The sequence below is a fragment of the Gymnodraco acuticeps genome, unplaced genomic scaffold (assembly GCF_902827175.1).
Source record: "Gymnodraco acuticeps unplaced genomic scaffold, fGymAcu1.1, whole genome shotgun sequence".
NCBI lineage: Eukaryota > Metazoa > Chordata > Actinopteri > Perciformes > Bathydraconidae > Gymnodraco > Gymnodraco acuticeps.
This window is the reverse complement of record NW_022989752.1, coordinates 595,492-617,037: the sequence shown is the minus strand read 5'-3', so window position 1 is coordinate 617,037 and position 21,546 is coordinate 595,492. Positions and strand designations below refer to the sequence as shown.

At 39.7% G+C, this 21,546-nt stretch overlaps 1 protein-coding gene across 1 annotated transcript in view; it reads left to right on the top strand.

The window, feature by feature from the left end:
* Positions 1-21,093, top strand: part of cachd1 (cache domain containing 1) — a 100,630-nt gene extending 79,537 nt beyond the window's left edge. Inside the window, exons 13-27 of the mRNA XM_034210503.1 lie at positions 879-1,047; positions 1,188-1,330; positions 2,217-2,398; positions 2,784-2,894; positions 4,163-4,285; positions 4,878-4,977; positions 5,094-5,210; positions 5,688-5,848; positions 6,128-6,214; positions 7,227-7,343; positions 7,708-7,859; positions 8,358-8,519; positions 9,784-9,861; positions 10,034-10,135; positions 17,711-21,093. Coding sequence (XP_034066394.1) covers positions 879-1,047; positions 1,188-1,330; positions 2,217-2,398; positions 2,784-2,894; positions 4,163-4,285; positions 4,878-4,977; positions 5,094-5,210; positions 5,688-5,848; positions 6,128-6,214; positions 7,227-7,343; positions 7,708-7,859; positions 8,358-8,519; positions 9,784-9,861; positions 10,034-10,135; positions 17,711-17,961 — 2,055 coding nt within the window. The 3' untranslated portion in view covers positions 17,962-21,093. The remainder of the gene's footprint in view (positions 1-878; positions 1,048-1,187; positions 1,331-2,216; positions 2,399-2,783; positions 2,895-4,162; positions 4,286-4,877; positions 4,978-5,093; positions 5,211-5,687; positions 5,849-6,127; positions 6,215-7,226; positions 7,344-7,707; positions 7,860-8,357; positions 8,520-9,783; positions 9,862-10,033; positions 10,136-17,710) is intronic.
* The last annotated feature ends 453 nt before the right edge of the window (positions 21,094-21,546 follow it).

Sequence of the window (21,546 nt, the reverse complement as noted above, 5' to 3'; positions counted from 1 at the left end):
CTAAAATTGTAATAAAAACCAATTTCTCCCACACCCAAAAACCCTCAAATATGCTTTTCCTCTCTGGCCCAAAGGTGTCATGTTTTGGAACAACAGGACAGCAATACCATAATGCCAAGTATTTTTACATTTAGAAATGTGGCATTAGCAAAAATATCGCTCTTGATTAAGGTATTTCCCTTTGAACCTATACAAATCATGTTGTGTTTTTTTTCATACAGTCAGTTAAGCCACGTCACATTTTGCCATGAGTGTGGCAGCTTTGTCTGTTTTTTTAAATCACGTTTAAAGAGCCAACAATATGTCGACATCGGCCACAAATGAAAAATCCAGACGACAAAAACTGTCTAGGGAAATCCTTTTATAGCATACCACGTCTCGGTGCTTGTGAACAGAATTTAGACAAAATGTCTCCTTAAAACTAGCAGCTAAGGTCATTTTCTCCTATTGTCTCTCCAGTTATCAGAAGCTTCTGTTTTTTTCCCCTAATGTCAACTAATTTAATGAAAGTACCAAAACCAACAACTTTCTCATCCTGCTAATAAGTATTTAAGGCCAGCACTTGGTTGACCAAAAACAGTTTAATAAACCTTCAACATTATTGCACTGGATGACTACATGAACATGGGCACCGTACTGTAGTTTTTCAGGTCAATCCCACATGCACTGTCCTGCTTCCAGAAATACACACACCTATTGGTTATAAAACCATGGTTGAAAAAGGTCAAACAATTGGCAAATGCACTATTCACCCCTGTTGGAAAAGTGTTTGCTAAAACCACAGTGCCCAGCTGCTTGTATTGTATTAACAAGTCTAAAAATGAAAGTATGTAAATAATATCATCAGCCTTAATCCTCCACTGTCTTCTGTCTTCTAGGTTCAGGACACGTCGTTCATCCTGTGCATCGTGTACGTGCAGCCGGAGATCCCAGTGAAACATCTGAAGAACCTGAACACAGCGCCCAGCTCCAAGCTGCTGTATCATCGCTTAGACCTGCTGGCTCAGCCCAGCTCCTGCCTGCACTTCAAACAGCTCGCCACAGTTGGTGAGGAGAAAGACACTCATTTATTATAACTTGGGAGTGAAAAAGAAGTCTTCAAACTTTATTTGTATCCATAGTCAGCTCTTAGACATTTATAACCATCTCTGACTGTCTCTTTTTGCCCTTTTCTGTCTCTTTCACAGAGTCTCCCACGGTGATGTTGGCAGCTGGAAGTTTCTCCTCTCCGTACGAGCACCTCAGTCAGCCGGAAACAAAGCGCATGGTGGAGCACTACACCGCCTACCTGAGTGATAACACCAGGCTCATAGCCAACCCAGGCCTCAAGGTACTTAATGATATATACATAGATATATCTCCAGGCTAAGACCAGCCAGTGGGCACACGTGGGGTTAATGTTGTTTACCTCACAAACACCTGGCACACATCCAGCCCTGCGGTCAGGCTTCAGGCATGTACACGCACATTCATATTCTGCATCAAGGATGTACAAACACAATTAATGAGTCCCATGATAGTTAGTGTTACGATTTAAATGCAACTTTCTTTCAGCATTTGGCAAGCAACTTTTCAGGCAGCTTACATTATACCTAAAATGTACACATTTATAATGAAGCTCTGCACCTTTAAGAAGGAGGAAAAGCCCCCACGTGGTTTTGGCAGTGTGTGTGCATTCCTATCCTGGGGGGAGTTAGGGGGTAAAAGTTTGAACTGTAAGCCCCAGTCCCAGCTCTGTTTCCCAGGCTGGTCTTAAAGGCCCCCTCCGGTGACCTCATCACCCCTTTCAAACTAAGAAGCCTCTCTGAAAATGGCACTGGGATGTGAATTTTCTGGGTGTTAGCAGGGCTTTAGGGCAAATAGTGCTATTTATTCCTAAATACTGATGTTCTATGCTTTGACTATTGGGATTTTTGAAATATTAAAATGACAAATGACTATCTTAAACGGGAATACAATAGAATCATTTCATGTTTAGGGGTGTTCGAACGGGGAGAACCTTTCACTTTCTTTCCCATTTTGTTAAATGGTAAATTGGAGGCAAACTTTAAGCCAATTTAATTTCAAGGCAAACCCCTGATTAAGAGCTTTTTTATCAAATGCTCAACCTTTTCTCTTCTTCGTGTTTACACCCTCCTTCTTTCTCTCTCTTTTTCCTCCCCTCACTGTCCCTCTTCTCTCTCTGTTTCTCCCTCCATCCCTTCATCCTTCTGCAGTCTTCTGTCAGGAACGAGGTTATGGCGACCAGTCACGTCACGGATGAGTGGATGACACTAATGGAAATGAGTAGCCTCAACTGCTACATTGTGCGCCGTTACATAGCAACGCCCAGTGGGGTGCTCCGGATTTACCCAGGATCACTGATGGACAAAGCCTTCGACCCGACCCGCAGACAATGGTGAGGCTTACTTTAGAGAGTGTGAAGGGGCTGAAGAAGTGTGTGTGTTAGTTAAAGGGAATGAGTATGTGTTCAGACTGCCCGCCCATTTTTTGCCTAAAATGGTCCAGCGATTTCTGATTTTCTCATTGATCTTAGTTTTAACTTAACACTTAAAAAACTTAAGTCATGCGATAATATTTTGGTAAAGGTTAGGTTGTTAGTCGGATTATCAGCACAATCAATAGTATACTTTTCCTCAAATAATTTTTTTTTAAGAGTAAATATAATCATTTATAAATAGTGACAGTTATTTGCAGCACCAATTCTTTGCATTTCACACAAAAAAGTTCCATTCAACTTTTGTCAGCTTTGTGAGTTAACCCTCTTCCTGTGTGATGTGTAGGTACCAGCATGCTGTGGCTAACCCTGGCCTCGTCACCTTCACGGGACCCTACCTGGATGTGGGGGGTGCGGGCTACGTTGTCACTATCAGTCACACCATCCATGCCTCCAGGTAAGAAGATTGAGATAGTGTATTTTTAGCCATCTCAAAAAAGTAAATATGCTTTCTTAGTTACTGCACCAGAAGATTCAAGTCCTACAGGACAGGTATTTTCCTGGACAAGTATCTGGTTAAAAAAGTACTCGAAGTGAGTTGAAAGTGTTTTGCTGCTGCAGGCTAACTTGACTTATGTGAGGTAATGCTGGCAAACTTTAGATAGAAGTTTCTGTGTTACATTTCATTGCTGAGTCAGTTCACCGACTTTACAACTCTTCTCTATTTATCCGACTGTTATGTACACTATTTTAGCAAGTCAGTTGTTTACATTTCAGCGACTTTGTATCATAAAAGGAAACAAAAAGGAAGTAAACACACCATCCTCACCAGGACAAAATAACATTGTGGGAATTGAAGGAACACTGTATCTGCCATTATCCTGTATTTGAGTCTCAGCTCATTGTTTAGCTGTTCAACCAGAAATGGTACAGTTTATTTCACTCTCACAGCTCCTATAGTGTCATTTTTGGCCACAGCAGCAGGCAGCTGATTTCAGCTAAAAAGCTCTGAAAACCCACTGTGCATAGCAGCAGACAGTTAGAGACTAGTTTTGAAAAGAAAAACAGAGCTATAAGGCCAAGTTGCCTTGGTCTTAAACAACTTTAGAAAGGTAGAAATATGTCACTGTCCCTAAAGCAAATGCTCTGTTTCCATCACAGTTGTCTTTAAGTATATGCTCTACCAAAGTGCCCACAAGTAAAGAGTATTACTCTGTGCTTCAGCTACTTTTTTTTATAGCAGAAGGTTTTAAACACAGCCTCTTTGAGTTGGAGGCTTTAAAAAGCCTTTAACTGCAGCTGAGATTGAAGTATTTATGTTTCTAGTTCTGTGAGTTTAAAATAAAGCTTAGCACGGGAACACCGCTAACAGCAGCACAATAGGAACTGTTTACCACGGCCACTGCAATAAACGCACAAACATTCAGTATCAGTGTGTGTGATGAATCAGGATTAGTGTGTGGATGGCCGGCTCACTGAGCATAACACTACGCAGTCTGTAGTCTGCATAAACACAGATTGAAAGAGAGAGTTTGAGGTGAGTGGGATGTATTTTGTGTGTGCTTTAGATTTGTTTTTGGCTGGTGTGTACAAAATGTGTAAATATTTGTGTTGTAATAAAGGTCTTTTGAGTAAAAACACAAACTCAAGGCAAAGTTAAACTGTTCTCCCACATCTTTAAAACAAATCTGGTGTGCTTTATTGCTCTGTCTCCTCTCTCTCCAGCTCTCAGATGGCTCCTGGGTATGCAGTTGCAGTGATGGGCATAGACTTCACTCTCCGCTACTTCTATAAGGTCTTACTGGACCTGCTGCCAGTCTGCAACCAGGACAAGGGCAACAAGATCAGGTAGGAAGGGTTGGTTTGTTGTGTCTGTTGTTTAATCTTCTCTTCTTACTTCTTTATTTAGATAATTTCTTCTTTTCTTTTGCTCTGAATTTTATCTAAATGTGGAGAACTCAACTTGCAAAGGGTTGAAGGAGATAAAAAAGAACGGGAGGGAAGAAGAGATAAGCTGATTATCATGGCATTCCTGCTGGAAGATGTGGCGTTGCTGCTGTCTCAGCCCTACATACTTTCTCTGGCTTTTAAGTCTCCCTTTTGTTTTGTTTCTGTCTTCATCCCTTTTTCCTTCTACCACCCACTTCCTCCCTCTCTCTCTCTTTTTCTGTCTTCCTTCATGCTTTCTCTCTGTCTGTGTTCAGGAGCCATATAAAACAGGATTAGCTTAAAGGGGGTGGAAGAGCAGGGAGTCGCAGTATTTGGCACAATTTTTAAGGAATGGAGGGAAGTAGAATGGAGCAGTATTTTACAGGTTTAAAAAACGTTTTAAATGGTCAATGAAAGTATAAATATGTGAGTTACAGTCTTTAAATTGATTTCCGAGGTCACTATGTCTGCTGTACTTACATTTATTTGTGTGTTTACTTACATAAATAAGGTGCTTCATAATGGAGGACAGAGGGTACCTGGTGGCTCACCCCACTCTCATTGACCCCAAAGGTCACGCCCCCGCAGAGCAGCAGCACATTACACACAAGGTAAAGGACCAGAGACTAATATATAATAGTATACAAAAACATTAATCACAGTTAGCTACTTCTTTATTATTTTAAATCTAATTTTGTCCTCCTGTTTTTTTTGTGATGGAATACAGGAGCCGTTGGTGGCTAACGACATCCTGAACCATCCCAACTTCGTGAAGAAAAACCTGTGCAACAGTTTCAGTGACCGCACCGTGCAGCGCTTCTACAAGTTCAACACCAGCATCACGGTGAGGCGGTTAACATGAGATAACTGGATGTATGATTGAAAGCAGAGGAAGACAGTCAGACAGTTATACTCTGTGATAGTATAACACTGCCCCCCTATGGTGATCCTTTGTGTTGCCACCTTATTTATTCTTATTTAGTATAATTCTATTAAAGCTTCAGTTTGTCTTGTGTAGTTAGAGAGTCCTGGTGTATAATATTCCTATTTAAGCTCTACAGCTTTTAATTAATTAAGGTACATATTTTCAAACATGTCATACTTGAATGAATTTCCTTCATGCCCAGGTTTCTTTTTTTCCAGCTGCATCTGGTTATAGATAATTTAAGGAAATAAATTAACATAAAAAAGCGAGTCACTGCTTGAAGTGTTAATTGTAATTCTTAGAATAAAAGAAACGTACAAATTAGAAAACAATAAATAAATAATGGAATTAGTATTTATTGAAGTGTTTTTTAATCTTCCTATTTGTTTCTCATAGGGGGACCTTACGAACCTGGTCCATGGGAGCCATTGTTCTAAGTACCGTCTGACCCGAATCCCCGGCACCAACGCCTTCGCTGGCATCGTCAACGAGACGTGTGATTCTCTGGCGTTCTGCGCCTGCAGCACCGTGGACCGCCTCTGTCTCAACTGCCACAGGTCTCAGCCCCTTACACACACTCCAAGAAAAGATTATATGTGTTGCATGTTTGTTTAACAATGTCAAACCTCTGTAGTTTACCAAAGATCCAGATCTGATATTGTAGATATCGATTGTGTGGGTTGTATTTACATTTGCATCATGAGCTAACAAAAATTCAGCTTATGAAACTTTACATGTTGTGGATGTTAATACAATTGGTTTTTACTTCACCTAAAAAACAAACAAAATGAATGGAGCTTCCTCACTGACCATGTGACTGGTCTTGTGTTTTTCAGAATGGAGCAGAATGAATGTGAGTGTCCATGTGAGTGCCCCCTGGAGGTCAATGAGTGTACTGGTAACCTCACCAATGCTGAAAACAGGTCAGTCTGAGCCATATCCTACATCATATTTATATTAACAAATTCTACAATGTTTGTGAATTATATTCAGTCATGTCATAGAGGGGAAAGGAACCTTAATCAACGAATGTGTGCCGGTTGCTTTTAGAGAAGTTACTTTTCACATGTGGTAGAGGGAGAGATACATCATGGTGCAACGTGTCATGGGTACCACATGTTTTTTCTGTTTGTGCGGGAATATACCTCTCGCATATAGCTTCACTTTTTTTAACTTGCTGACCGTATTATATTGCACTACTCATTCAGTGTCATGTGAAACATTTGCCAAATCATCTGTAAAGTATCTGCAAATGCACGTTTCCAAGGTGGCAATTCTCTTTAATATTCATGCTACTATTTGAACTGTGGCTTGTTATGATTTGACGATTGCCACATCAATATCACAGTAAATCAGCAAATCAAAGTTTCGGTGTTAAACCTGTTTACCCTCATATCGCGCTCCTGCAATGATTTTTGGAGCCGTGTAAATGTTTGTGGGTGCTTCCTTACTTCTCTTTGACTGTCACTGTCTCTCTTGTATTTTTAGTCATGCCTTCATGTCTCTCCTCTCTCTCTTTCTCTGTCTCTCTCTTGTTCCACCAATCTCCTTTCATAAACCATCAGCAGTCTTTGACTGCACGTTAATGTTTCAAATGCCAATTTCTCCTTTTATTTCAGGAAGACATGCAATTATCATTTTTTCACTGTCAGATTTCTCTCTTTGTTTCGTGTCGAGCAGCATTGATGTTTCCTTTTTCTCTTTAAAGCTGCTTAGCATAAATTGACACATTGAAGACGCTCCTTTGAGGCTTCATGCTTTGATTCCATTGTCAATTTTACTGTACAACATCTGCTTTCTTCTTTAAAGTCCAATCATGTTTCAATCTAGGATTAGGATAGATTCTGTCAGCAGAATGTTTGACTTTTTCCTAAGAATATTCACCTGCACCTTTCTGTATTTTTACCTGTTGTGTTTTATGATTGTTTTATGCAGGAACCCCAGCTGTGAGGTGCACCACGAGCCAGTCAGTCTGAATGTGATTGATCCCAGTCTGCATGAGACGCTGCCTCAGTGCATCAACACTCGCTGTAGCCAGAGATACACCAGCAGGTATACACACTTATCTACACACATGTACAGTACACATTAACTGGTATAATGAATAAACCAAAAAAGGCTCTAAAATCACAGTCTTGTTCGGGTATGGTGTGTTTACAGAGACAGATTTAGTAAATCATTGTTATACATTGAGTTTGTGCATACCATGACAAATAAAAAATGAAATGAATGAAATATATAATATTAATAATAATCTGCTAAATTGATTTGACACAATAATGAATACAACACATTTATTTTACTTTATAACCTGGTAGTGGTGAGACATTTGGTAAAACATTCCTTAATAGCTTCTTTTAAGTGTTTGCCACCAACTAATATCACTTCTATTTATATTGTTTCTGCCCTGTGTCAGTGATTGCTTCGGCGTTTTGGACTGTGAGTGGTGCATGGTGGACAGTGATGGTAAGACGCATATCGACAAGCCGTACTGTGCCCTGCAGAAGGAATGTTTCGGGGGAATCGTCGGCGCCAAGAGTCCCTACGCAGATGGCATGGGAATGATAGGTGAGTGAACTGTGGATATAAATTAGTCCTAAACTGTTTTTGCAGAGTCCACAGTTATGAGACATTTGTCCCAACTGTATCCTAGTGTACCTTCTTAGCCAACAGAGCAAAGCAACAGGCAAGCAAAGACAAAAGAAGAAACGAGTAAACTAATCCAATGGTCCTTGTTTTAACAAAGGTTTTATATTTCTTGATCATGATAACCAATATTCAAAATTGACTGACTTGTTTCTGACTTTATTTTCTTGGATTGTTATCAGTTTATTCAAAATGAAAATTGGCCATCCTATCGCAGTCAATCATTTGTCCGCGGCGTTTCACATCGTGAGAGGACAGAAGCTGAAAAATGTCTCGGCATGCAAGAAAATCTGAGCCAGAGCTGTTTGATATTTGCTTGTTTTTTTTTCACTTCAACCATCTGCAATGCTTTGTTCCTGAAACAACCGTCTGCCTATCCTTTCCTCTCCTTTCTTCTTCTTCTTCTCATTCTTTCCCTAGATGAGGAGGTGGCCTCTCTGAACATGATCAAGAGCGCCCCTGTGGGTCCAGTTGCCGGGGGCATTATGGGATGCATCATGGTGTTGGTGCTGGCTGTGTATGCATACAGACACCAGATCCACAGGCGGTCGCACCAGCACATGTCACCACTCGCAGCACAAGGTAGGACTAAGGGATGGATTATCTCTCTTAAAAAACACAAATAGAATTATAATCGAACATTATAGGTCAGTCAAATGAGATTGAAGTGAAATTTCAACATATAACATTATTTGTTGTCAACACATTTTGTTACCACCACAAAATAAATCCACAGCATCCTACTTGTTGGCTTGTAATGGCCCAAAAGCTTCCAAAGCAACCACAAGTTAGGTTGAGAATGTCCCTGTTTTATTCTCCACATTTAGTCTGTTCACATACTGACATTTCTTTTAAATACCAAAGTATGATACAGAGTTTCAAAGCAGCCTGATTAACAAGCAGAGCGGTAAGTGCTGCTGGAATTAAACAGCTGACATTATCATCACGCAGCAGCAGCTGCTACAGCATGAATTGTGTGATTACTCAGCGATATTGACAAAAACATCAAACCCGATTACAGCCTCATTAAAATACTTGAGTCAAGTTGCTATCAGTATAATTGTTTGGTAAACTACTTGGGATGGATGGTGTTGATACAGCTGAGGAATTGGCTCTTATAGTTCCAGTTGTGTGTGTGTGTGTGTGTGTGTGTGTGTGTGTGTGTGTGTGTGTGTGTGTGTGTGTGTGTGTGTGTGTGTGTGGTGTGTGTGTGTGTGTGTGTGTGTGTTGTGTGTGTGTGTGTGTGTGTGTGTGTGTGTGTGTGTGTGTGTGTGTGTGTGTGTGTGTGTGTGTGTGTGTGTGTGTGTGTGTGTGTGTGTGTGTGTGTGTGTGTGTGTGTGTGTGTGGTGTGTGTGTGTTGTGTGTGTGTGTGTGTGTGTGTGTGTGTGTGTGTGTGTGTGTGTGTGATGTGTGTGTGTGTGTGTGTGTGTGTGTGTGTGTGTGTGTGTGTGTGTGTGTGTGTGTGTGTGTGTGCTGTGTGTGTGTGTGTGTGTGTGTGGTGTGTGATGTGTGTGTGTGTGTGTGTGTGTGTGTGTGTGTGTGTGTGTGTGTGTGTGTGTGTGTGTGTGTGTGTGTGTGTGTGTGTGTGTGTGTGTGTGTGTGTGTGGTGTGTGTGTGTGTGTGTGTGTGTGTGTGTGTGTGTGTGTGTGTGTGTGTGTGTGTGTGTGTGTGTGTGTGGTTATTCTCCCCAAACATAAAACTCCTAAATCTAAAAATATTTGGAGAAAGAAACCATGCCCTCATTTAATCTCTTCTTGTAATATTGGCAGATATCAATTTCCAAAGTGACATCAATCTTATCTTGCATTTGTCTTTTTCCTTCCCCTTTACCTCCATGCTGCTCCAGAAATGTCAGTGAGAATGTCCAACCTGGATAATGAAAGAGATGAAAGAGATGAAGACAGCCATGAGGACAGAGGAATTAGTGAGTATTGTTTGAAATCCTATCGATATAAACAAGACATGCTGCAGAACATTTGATAATAGGGATGAATACTTAAGATAAAGTTGTTACAGGATTTCCTTTCATTTGATGCTGCAAATATTAGATTTCTTAAGGGGCCTAGTGTTAAGCTGTGTGTTTCCTTCATTTTCAGTCAGTAATACTCGATTCATCGCTGCGGTAATCGAGCGACACACTCACACGCCAGAGCGGAGACGGAGGTACTGGGGTCGATCTGGGACAGAGAGCGACCACGGTAAGAGAAATTGTGGAGAGACAGAGTTCACAGAAAAAAACCCACACATGTTGTAACACTAAAACCCCTTCAGCATGTCATACAATACATCAGAATTGATGGAAAACGTATACCATAAATAAATAGCTTGCATTTTAAATGTCAGTAATGCTAAATCAAAACACAACTACTTTCAAAACTGAAACATTTACTTTAAAATGCATACTACTCTGGTTAAATTCACCATGGTTGTTTAAAAGTATATACTTAGTGAAAACAAGAAGCATCAACAACGTCGTCCGTCATTGTTTTGTATGAAATCGCCCCAAGTTGAGTACAGTAAGGTTTAATGCAGTTTTAGCGTACTTTGAACCCTCTAGAGATCAAACGTCCTCCTGATCAGCTCCCCGTGGAGGTATTTGCCTTCATGTCATGTTACTCTTACACAACAGATGCTCCAGTCTAAAATAAACTAGGTTTCTGGAAAATGAATCATTCCTTGGTTACAAAACTAACCCAACATGTACAAGTATTGCTGAAATGCACTAGGAAGCACAATCTTAGCTATATTGACTCCTTTAAAATGATGAAGTCAATACATTCATGTGGGCTCATCTGTAGGCACAGCACCAACTCTAGAATTAAAAAAAAGGGAGACAGTTGAGGTTTATGAATCTAATCAGTAAGCTTTCTGAACACCACCATCTGTGGAGGGGACCCCGGGGGACACCCAGCAGAGTTTTCATATCCCACCTGGCCTGGGAACGCCTCAGGATCCCTAAGAAAGAGCTGGAAGATGCTCGAAGAAGTCTGGGTTACCTTCTTTAACCTTCTGCCACACTTATGCCTGGAGTATGACAGAGCAGCAAACTAATTAAATGTTCTCTAACATTAAGATATCTTAATAGAATATGTTATAGAATATAAAACCAAAATAAGTATGTAGCTACACTCGGGAAAAATCCTATTTAGGACTTATGTATGTCCTTTTATTTTGAAATGAACGTTACAGTTTCAAATCCACGGTTAGCTCTCAGCTCTTTGGCAAGCGGTTCAGCTCCTGGCTTGTTCTTTTCATTATATCACAGCTCAGAACAAGGTTTTCTTTCGTCTTCAGCTCTGGGAGTTGCTCATATTTCGCTGTAACCGTTTGTAGAACTTGTAAGTCTGACACTCAGTGAGCGTGGACGGACAGCTTTCACCCACATGGGCTCTTACCGCCTACATATGGCATCACTCCACTTCCTGGCAATGAGTGTCTCTAATGCTTGTTGCATAACCGATGATGACAGAGAGAACAAAGATGAATATGAAGAGAAGAGTGGGCTAAAGTGAAAGAAGGAAACAAGAAGAGATTGTCAGCTGCATGTTACTTACAGAATAGCTGTTAAACCTTAAATAAAACAAATATTGTTGGTCATTATGCAACACAATGATGCACAAGAAATAATGTGTTGCTTAGATGATAATGCCAAATACGAATAAACATGAATTTGCATATCCTTGTATCCTGCACAACATGTTTTTACAATACAAAATAAAAAGTTCAGAACCATGAAGGACGTTTTATTCCTCTCTCACATGTTGTACATATTTTAAAAGATGGCAGAACAAGGTGATTCTAAGGCTCTAATGAAAAGAGCAGTCTATGAAAATGGAAAGGAACTATTCAATGTGTTGCATAACTTAGGATGGCATTTCAAAAAGACTAGTTGAGACATTTAGAGATGCAAAAGTGATGAAAGAGGGGAAATAAGAGAGAAATGCAAAGGCAAGAGGACAGGGACGGAGAGAAACAAGTTTGAAAGAACGGAGAGGCGGTGTTAGTCCTTCATGAATTAAAACAAAATCACATGTTTACCCTTTAAAGTTTCCTCAGGCTCCTCTCTGCTTGGTCAAAGGTGCCCTCCCACCACCATCCACTCACTCATTATGCAGAGCTGAGGGTATGAGCATTACGTCTTTAAGAGAGTGACGCACTAGGGTGCTGTTGGGTAGAGCAAACAGCAATATGAATGTACAGCCAATGGCTAGAACTAAACAAGAATGAATACTATACTCGTTGCACAAATACATCCACCACCTGCTTTAATTCAAACCTAGCAAAATATAATTCATGTTTTTTCTTGCATTTGTTACATACAGTGGAATAAATGTCTGGAGAGGAAATAGGCAGATGTCAATATCTGTAAATGTTCTGTTTTGTTGTGTGTTTTGTGCAAAAAACATGTAGAATATCATAATTTGGTTAAAAAATATTTAATAAATACGTTATTTCTAGTCGAATGTTAAGTGATATTGAATATATTTAATGAGGATAGCCTACACATATTTGATAATTTCTATATTAAAGATTGTTAAAAAAAAAAAAAAAAGTACATTGCATAGATATGTTATAGTTGTAGTATACAAAATGTGCTTACTTTCCATCTGTGTTAGAAGATAATAACAATCATAGGGCTATATCTGTAGCTACATTGAGCAGCTTGTTAGCTTAGCTTAGCTATTTACTGCTCCCGGCTAAAAAAACGCAGTAGCTCTGTTTTTTAATGAAATAAAACCCATAAATGTACATTTTGCAACCCAGTCTCACGGCATTTCGTGTTATAGTCACGAAATGTAATCTATTGCTTCGTTTTCACCAACACGATTTTCCCATTTTTTTCGTGTCACCCAGAACGATTTTAAAAGCAATGTAAATAATAACAGATTCGAAGGAAAAAAAGATTTTAAAAATACAGATTTCAGTATTCTGACACAGAACGATTTTAAAAGCAATATATTTCTATTGGTAGTATGTTTCGTGCCTGCATCAAATAATAACAAATTAGAAGGAAAAAAAGATTTAAAAAATACAGATTTCAGTTTTCTGAGGCTCTAAGCCTCATTTCCTTTCCTTGCGGATGGCAAAAAAAGTCAGACATTATACCATTTTTAAAATAAAAACAATAATCGTGGCTTGATATTGAGTAAGAAAATGTTTTTATGAACCACCGGACAAAAAGACGTGGTGCAAGCACGAAATCATGTTGGTGAACACGAATCAATAGACTAAATGTATTTCATAACTATAACATGAAATGCCGTGAGACTGGGTTGCAGCTAACAATATAGATAATGTTGATGAGAGCATTAACCTTTGGACACAGCCATACTAACTGTTATTGCCTGTTCCCAGTCTGTATGCTACATTAAGCTAGCCGCCTGCTAAAATTGGTAATGATCTACTTATTGAACTCTAGACAAGAAAATAATAACTTGGTTTGGATAATATACTCAAGTGCTTTGTCTTTTAACAGCCCATCATTTCTTTTGAGGATTTACTCTTGAGTCTTCTCCATCTAAAACTATAATATCACCAAATAGGATGGTTGTTTAGCCTTTCTCTCCACATCTCTCAACATCAAGAGGGAATTTCTTTCTCACCTGTTGCAGCTGGAAATGGTCCACAGCCGACATAAGCTGTTGGCCTGCCTGACACCCTTATTCTTGCTTTGGGGAAAAAGAGGGATACACTGTGATGAAGTTGCCATCTTCCATGTCTGGAACTTCTCTTGAAGTCTCCATCCATGCCTTTCCTTTAATCCCTCTGTTCGACTCTACTTCTCTCTTCCCCTCTTCTCATCACTCCCTCTGCTCATTCTTCTCTCTCTCCTCTTCTTTCTCACCTTTACTTTGTTTGGGGTATCAAAGCCTGGCTAATCTTCTGAGAGTGTGGGATAGACATTTCTGAACAAACTTCCTAATTTAATTATATTACAGACTTTAAGTATTTCTTAGTGAGACATTTACTTTTACTATCCCCTGACCTTTCCTCTTGCTGCATCATCAGGTCAATAATCTGTCCAATACTTTAGTTTACAACCGAATAACTTGAAAAACGTATTACATTCCCATAAGCCTCTGCCTTAATTTTTGTTTAGTGCTAATGAGCATTTTAAGATGGAAAACTAATAGGAGGGAGGGACAAATAGCCTACCTTAGCAACAGCCTTAGCATAGTGATTATTTACCTAGCAAGCTAAATTAGCATCTCATAGCAGCACTGTGTATAACTACAGCCTTACAGAAGCGCTACCTTATTTATGATCAGTTTGCTAGGTTCTTTACCTATTAAGCATTTGCCTAGGGATAGCCTGCTTAATTATATGAACCTCCAACGCCGTGAGAAGAATGTTGAGGGATGATATGCATAGCTGTTAGATGTTTGGAGGATAAAAAAGGTAACTAGGAGATACATTTGACGAGGCCACCCAAACAGACAGGCATGCTACGACCCACTGCATTCTCCCTACATGCCTCACACATATAAACCCACTGCTTCACACACTGGATCATAAATCACTTTGAGCAGTATCTGGAGGTTTAATATTTCATCATCCAAAATTGCAGTGATTTTTCTATAAATAACGTTGAGGCGCGCAGGCTTGCAGGGTTATTTGCTCAATAACAGATTGATGTTTCTGTCGTGCAGCCAAGCCCGCCTTAACCTGCCATCAGGCCCTGGGGCTGATGGCAGGTTTTGTAGGCCCCCTTAAACAACAAATCAAAGTCATTTATAGCCTCGGCAGGCTCTGTGATAGCACGCACACACACACACACACACACACACACACACACACACACACACACACACACACACACACACACACACACACACACACACACACACACAACTAATACCTCATTCACACCAACGGTGTTTCAGGGCCGGTTCGGAGCTGGAGCTTGAAAAGCACCTGGGTTTTCCTGTTCACACCGCAGCGGAGCAGCCTCTTAGCTCCGGAATCCGGTTTGTTTCAAGCACCAAAAAATTGTCCGGCAAGAGCAAAAGCACCACATACGTCAGGCTTACGTCGAGGCGGGGGTTCAACTCCTGAACAACAAAAAGCCGGCGTTTTATCCAGCTTGTACACAACGATGGAGAAACTTAACAAGCAGCAGTGGTCCACTGAAGAGACCAGCTACCTACTGGGAATCTGGTCTTCCGAAGAAGTACAGAGGAAGCTGGAGCACAATCGGCCATTGTTGTTGTTGTCGGTGTCAGCTGTGAGGGGTTTGCACGCGGTTTGGCTTTATGAAGCAGGCACGCAAACGGTCACGTCATGACGCAAACGATGACGCAATGACGCAGCACCAGTCGGACTCTGGGCAGTGTGAAAAGAGCCGGAGCCAAACCGAAGAACCGGTTCTGAACCTGAAAAGCTCTAGCACGGAGCTTGAACCGGAGTTGCGTTGGTGTGAATGAGGTATCTGATGCACCATGAACAGCAACATATGGCCTCAATGCCAGGTGTCAGTAGATGAGAATGATCATTATCTCCGGTGCATTAACACTAGTAAATGCGTAAAACGATGCACAACACATTTAAACCTGCAGGCTACTGGGAATCAATGAATAGTGCAGCATTGCCTTACCTCTTTAGCAGTGCTTCCGTCTGGTTTTCTTTGAAGAAAAAGCCTTTATGATGTTCTTAAAATCCATCTCAAGTTGTGATGTCAAGTTACTCAGTTCTCCGCTTGTAATTATGCCGTTACAAGCTTCAAAGTTGTATTTATCATCTGAATTTGCCGAAACAAGTTTAATATTCTGAAAGCTAAGACTTTGTTTAATTGAAATCAGATGAAAACAAAGTGGAACGGACCCTGCCGTGTTATCTATGATTACTCTACGCTTACATTCATAATTACAACGGAGGGAGGGGAAGCGGCGCTGCGGAACAGCAGAGTGGTGAGGGAGAGCTGTCATCTTCCCTTTACAAGCTTCAAAAATGTATTTACCGTGTGATTTTGGAAATAATAAGTTTCATATTCTGAAAGCCAAGACTTTGTTTATTTAAAATAAAAATAAAACACCCGAAATAAAAATAAAAAGATTTATATATATTTTTTTTGTATTGGCTCATGATAGGCCCCCGATCTCCGTAGGCCCCTGGGCTTCAGCCCAGGTCAGCCCGTGCATTAAGGCGGCCCTGCGTGCAGCGTGTTGCTGGTGCCGCTATAGAACCTGAAAAAGATAACACTAAAGGAATTAAGGATAACAGGTTTATTTACAGATATACCAAGTATTTGTTTTTAGTCAGACAATATGTTTCAGGTGGATTTTAAGGTCCTTAAGATGATACTCGGCAGATAAGGGGTTATGAAGAAACTGAATAGACCAAGAGTCTATACAATGTATTCGTGATAATAAGCTTTTGAAAAAGTACATCATTAGTCATCTCACTTGTCAACAAATTAAAGTATGACGACCTAAATTGTCTTTATCAGTAAAGTTTATTATAAAAAAAAGTACCGGTCTCTTTATGTATGATCTGTATACTTATACTCTGACCACATCATCCCTTTTTCTATTACCAAAGTACCACCCTCCCACTGCTCCACTTACAAAATGCATCATGTTGGCTTGATTTTCTATCTCCCCAGGCTAAACGTATGTGCAATATGTGAAGGAAAGCAGTCATAAATATGTATATATTTTTTTTCTTTTTCAAATTATGAGAAAGCTGAAAACAAGAAGAAAAATGCCCGGTGGGGATATTTAGATGTCAATGCACCATCAAAAAGCTTGTACTGCTGTCAGAAACATTGTGTGGTACTGTGTATTCACATGGAGGTTTCTGTGTTGAATATCTATAACTAGAAGGCATCATTTGCTGAGGACTTTCTTTTATGGTTCCTTTCCATTTATGTCCAATGCCATTCTTAACAGAAAACCATGAATTGTTACATGCTTTATGTTTCTTTGAATCCCTCACTCAGAACCCAAACAAGGTGTCCTCTAGTATATAATAGTGTTGCGTTGTACAAGTGTGAGGTTTTTTCTTCAATCAGTTTTATTTGTGTAGCTTTGAGGTTAAAAGTGTGTTAGAATTTTCTTTGAAGGTTTACGGCTTTATTTCTTTACCATTTGTTGACCTAACTTTCATGTTTTGAAGTTCTTATGACCCTGATCTTATTTGTTAAGTCAATAATTCTTTCATAACAACCTTGATAATATATGTTTAAGTCATTTCACTACACCTGAAAAATGTAAAACGTTTCCTGGTTCCAACCTCTTTAAAGAGGAAAGGGTGTGTTTTCCTGTGTTATTGGTCATCGATGTATGAGTCATTCTGCAACACATGGCTGCAAAAAGAAATGCATTTGCGGCCTCACCTAGTCATGCTACATAAAAAACTAAAAAGAACAAAAACAATGGTGCATTTTTTAAATTTGCATCAGGAGTATGATGTCAACAGTAGCAACCAAAACACTAGGAATTTGGAAGGCATGTTGAAATGTTTGATGTAAAACGCAGGTTTCTGCATTCTTTCCTCCCACCTGAATCCTGTCGTCCACCTGTTGAGTGCAAAAGCTTGATACCAGGTGTCTGTAGATGCGAGGCAAATATCAGTTTTACAAACTTGATGTTGCCTTATCCAAACATTAGTTGAGTTTACACATTACCTGATTCAAAGTTTGAAAAGCCTGGGCTACAACAGGGCGCATCGAACTGAAAAGATTCTTACCAACCATCTATAAGTTTTAGTTTGGGAAAAGAGTTGTAAGAGGGATAACAGTTTGCAGTAATACCAACATGTTTCTTTGTCTCCAGGCTACAGCACCATGAGTCCGCAGGAGGACAGTGAGAATCCACCTGGGAACAATGACCCGCTCTCGGCAGGTGTGGATGTCGGTAACCACGACGACGACCTCGACCTAGACACGCCACCTCAGACGGCGGCGTTGCTCAGCCACAAGTTTCACCCTTACCGGCACACGCACACACACCACTACCCGCTGCACACGCACACACACCACCTGCAGGCGGCAGTCACCGTGCACAGTGTGGACGCAGAGTGCTGATCCTGCGGGGAAGGGACATTTTTGTATTAAAGACTATTTTTAAGAAAAACATTAGTGCTTGAATAGACAGCACGCAGTAGGTACTGTCAGGATGGACGGAGGGAGAGAGAAGCTGGACTCGCAGCGTCTATGGATCGCTGGGATCTCTGCCATGAATGGATGTTTAGCGTGTAATGGGTGTAAGCCTCATGGTCTCATCTCAACTTTTTTTTTCAACCCAGTCCAAGATCTGGTTAGTGTACACAGCCTAACTCACAAATGACCAGAACTGGGCTGGTAAAAATACCCAAACTGGAATCTTTGTGTGTTTTCTGAAGGGATTTGCCATTCGGGAAACAACTGGAACCTAACATCCTTGAGGGAGTACAGAGTTCTTCATTTTCAAGCCAGAGCAAAGACTGTATAGGACTAGAGGAGAATCCAATTAACAAATGAAATCTTGATGCTGATTGAACTCTTTTGCCCGAATGCTTCATTCCCGCCTCGCCCCTAAGCCTACTTGTGGTGAAAACGTCTCAGATGAAGAGTACAAAGACTGGGATCTAATATGAGATTCTATTATGGATAATATTGCAGTTTTACTCTCCCATTGTCACTCAACAGTTGGTTTTCTCTGAAGACTAATGAGGAGTCTCTGTGAAGTGCAGAAAAAAAAAACTTCAATGATTCAAATCAATACAAGAAGGAAAACAAATTAAGAGGAAAAAAATATTTTTCTACTATTTATTAAGGAGCAACATTTTCAATGACAGATGAGTAAGCAGCTACAGATAACAAACAAGAAAGATAAGTGATGCTTATCAACCCACTTCCTATAAACAATGCATCATAGTTAGGGCTCATTAGTTTCTCCTTGCATTTCCCTAAAAGCACGTGGCTTGCTTTTTTATTTTATTTGGACATTATAGAATATCAGACGGTGTGAACACATGTTTTGTTTCTTTATTTTTCACAGGACCCTGGCGCATAATCAGAAGTGCATTTGGAATCTATTTCAATTTCTCTCTTAACTTTCTTTTGGCATATTCTGAGCTATCCTCTCCACCAGATGATCCCATTTACTATTTGGTGTTGGGCCTGGGTTTTCTTTAAGCAGGGAACTTTTTGGATGAGCAGGTATCTCAAATCTAAATCAGATATTCTCCTTACAACAAAAAACTGGTATTCATTTTTAAATTGGTAAAAAACAGTGATCCTTTAATCTTACCCTGGAGATGTGATTTTTAACATATATCACATTTTAATTTTTGTTCTCACATTTCGGAAGTATTTGCTTTACTGTTAAGGTAAGACTTGCTGTGCCGAACATCGCCATTCTGGACATGTCCTCTGTATCAGGAGGCCTTTGTAAACCTATCGGGGATTGAAGAGGGAAAAGAGAAACTAGTACCCTCCTAGCTTTAGTCCCTGCTGGAGATTTGGTTTGTGAGGATAATTGGGGATCCTCACAAAGGTCTGATTCAGAGAGACTGACTGCTGTCCCCTCTGTCTGCTTGAGTAGAAAAACCAGTACTGAAAGCTGCCCCCCCCCGCTCCGAATCAACGACAACTTTTTGACTTTATGCCCCTTTGTGGCAGAGATAATACTGTATGTATGTTAAGTTGTGTGCTGGATTTGGTGCAAAGCAAGCTTAATTTCCAGTGATGCCCAAGATGGAGTCTCCCTCTCATTGAAGACAGTGAAAGAGGGAGAGATGCTGCTGTTGTTGTACAGAGGTTACACCATCTGTCAGATCCTCTGTGGTTAACCACTCAAAATGTATTTTCTACAAGTCTCTGGTTTAACTGTTACATGTGTGTGTGAGTGTGTATGTGTGAGAGCATGAAGAGAGAATGATTATCAACCTGGAACATTTTCATTGAATGCATTATTGTATTTTTCAAGATAGTATTAGAGAATTTTAGGTGAAATTATTCTGATTGAGAAATCCACTTATTTGTATTCTGATGAAGAGCCACGTGACCTGATCTGTGCTTTGTGCACACAACTGGTCAAGATAGCCTCAGTGTGATATCCATTTATTTCTGTTGTCAAAAATGTCTATTGTTTTTCAGAGATTCATTGTGAAGTGTAAATACAGAATCACAAATAGCTATCGATGTCCTGTACACTCCATTTTTTTTATGTTGGTGAAACATGAGTTATGCTTCAAATGATGCTCAGATATTGGGTTTTGACATTTTACTGTCTGTTCATGGTTTCTCACTATATTTTTGATGCCTTGGATGTTCTTTTAGATTAATTTGTTTAGGTCCATATTGGATGGAAGTCAGTACTTGGAAAAATTATACACAAACTTTATATGTTTGAGAGACTTCTAGATTCTAAAGTTTTATCTCCCTTCTAAATAATGTTTTATAAAAAAGCTTATCGCTCCACAAAATAATTTAGACTCCGGGCTGTTTCTGTTGCTACTTAAAACAGTCATATTCATGTGATGTTTCTTGAGTATGCTTGCCACTTTAGTAGAATATATACATTAGCACATCTAATGTGAGCTCATTAAACTTCAAGCGGCAAAAGTGCTGAATAATTTGACACCTGATATAACATAGAGGTTAACGCAAAGTGGTGTTATTATAGCCCAATCGTGTTAAAGTGGGCTTCTACTGTTCTTGATATAATTGCAGTGGAAAAATAGCTTATATTCCACTGAAGACCTGGATAACAGAAGGGTTTATCCTGCGACTGTACCATTTGCCCATTTACTGAAGCAAGTTTGACCGTATAACCATTTCAAAACCATTTTTTTTTAACACAAGTTAGGTAAATGTTTTCTTCTCACCACTTCACATGGTACATAATTGTTGTGGAACAAGACATTGAAGCAGTTTTGTAGCATTTCAGAGCATATATTTTGATTTGTTTGTGTGTTGGGGCAAATTCTTTTTTCCAAATTGAGTTTGTTTTTAAAGGCATTTTTTTCTGGATACATTTTAAACAGTATTTACCAGCTGTTTTAAATGAGTAAATGTGTGTGTGCGTGTGTGTGTGTATACAAAACACTCTGAAACGCATTAAATAATGTACTGAAGGAAAATGTGTACATCACCCCCCTCATGTATCATATAAAGTTATCAAATTGAGATTTATTGCAATATGAATGTGATAAAATCAATTTTACACTTAAAGTTCCCTGTTTTTGTATTTATTTGCTGCTCAATTGTTTTGCCCTCCTTTTTTATATAAGGTAAATCTACATGCATACATACATCTACAAATATACACAGTACACTGTGGCTGTGCTGTTATCAGTCATTTAAACAGTAAGGTATATGGCACTTCAGGGCTAACACACTATTATCAGGCTCAAATAATCCTGTTTATTTTCATCTAGCTCATTTGGAAATCAGAAAGCAGTTTGTTAATCCAGGATGAAATTACCTTGAGTAACTATGTGTTCCGGTTTTGCAAAAGCACCACAACTTTTGTCTAAGAAACTTGACCCCTACTTTCAAAGTATTTCAGGGTAAAAGGGCTTTCAGTCACAATCTGTTACGTGTGTTTTTCAATGTGTGTCATGCTGTTGGCTGTAGGTCATGCCATTTGTGGGTGAATAGCAGTACATACTGCCTGGAAGATCG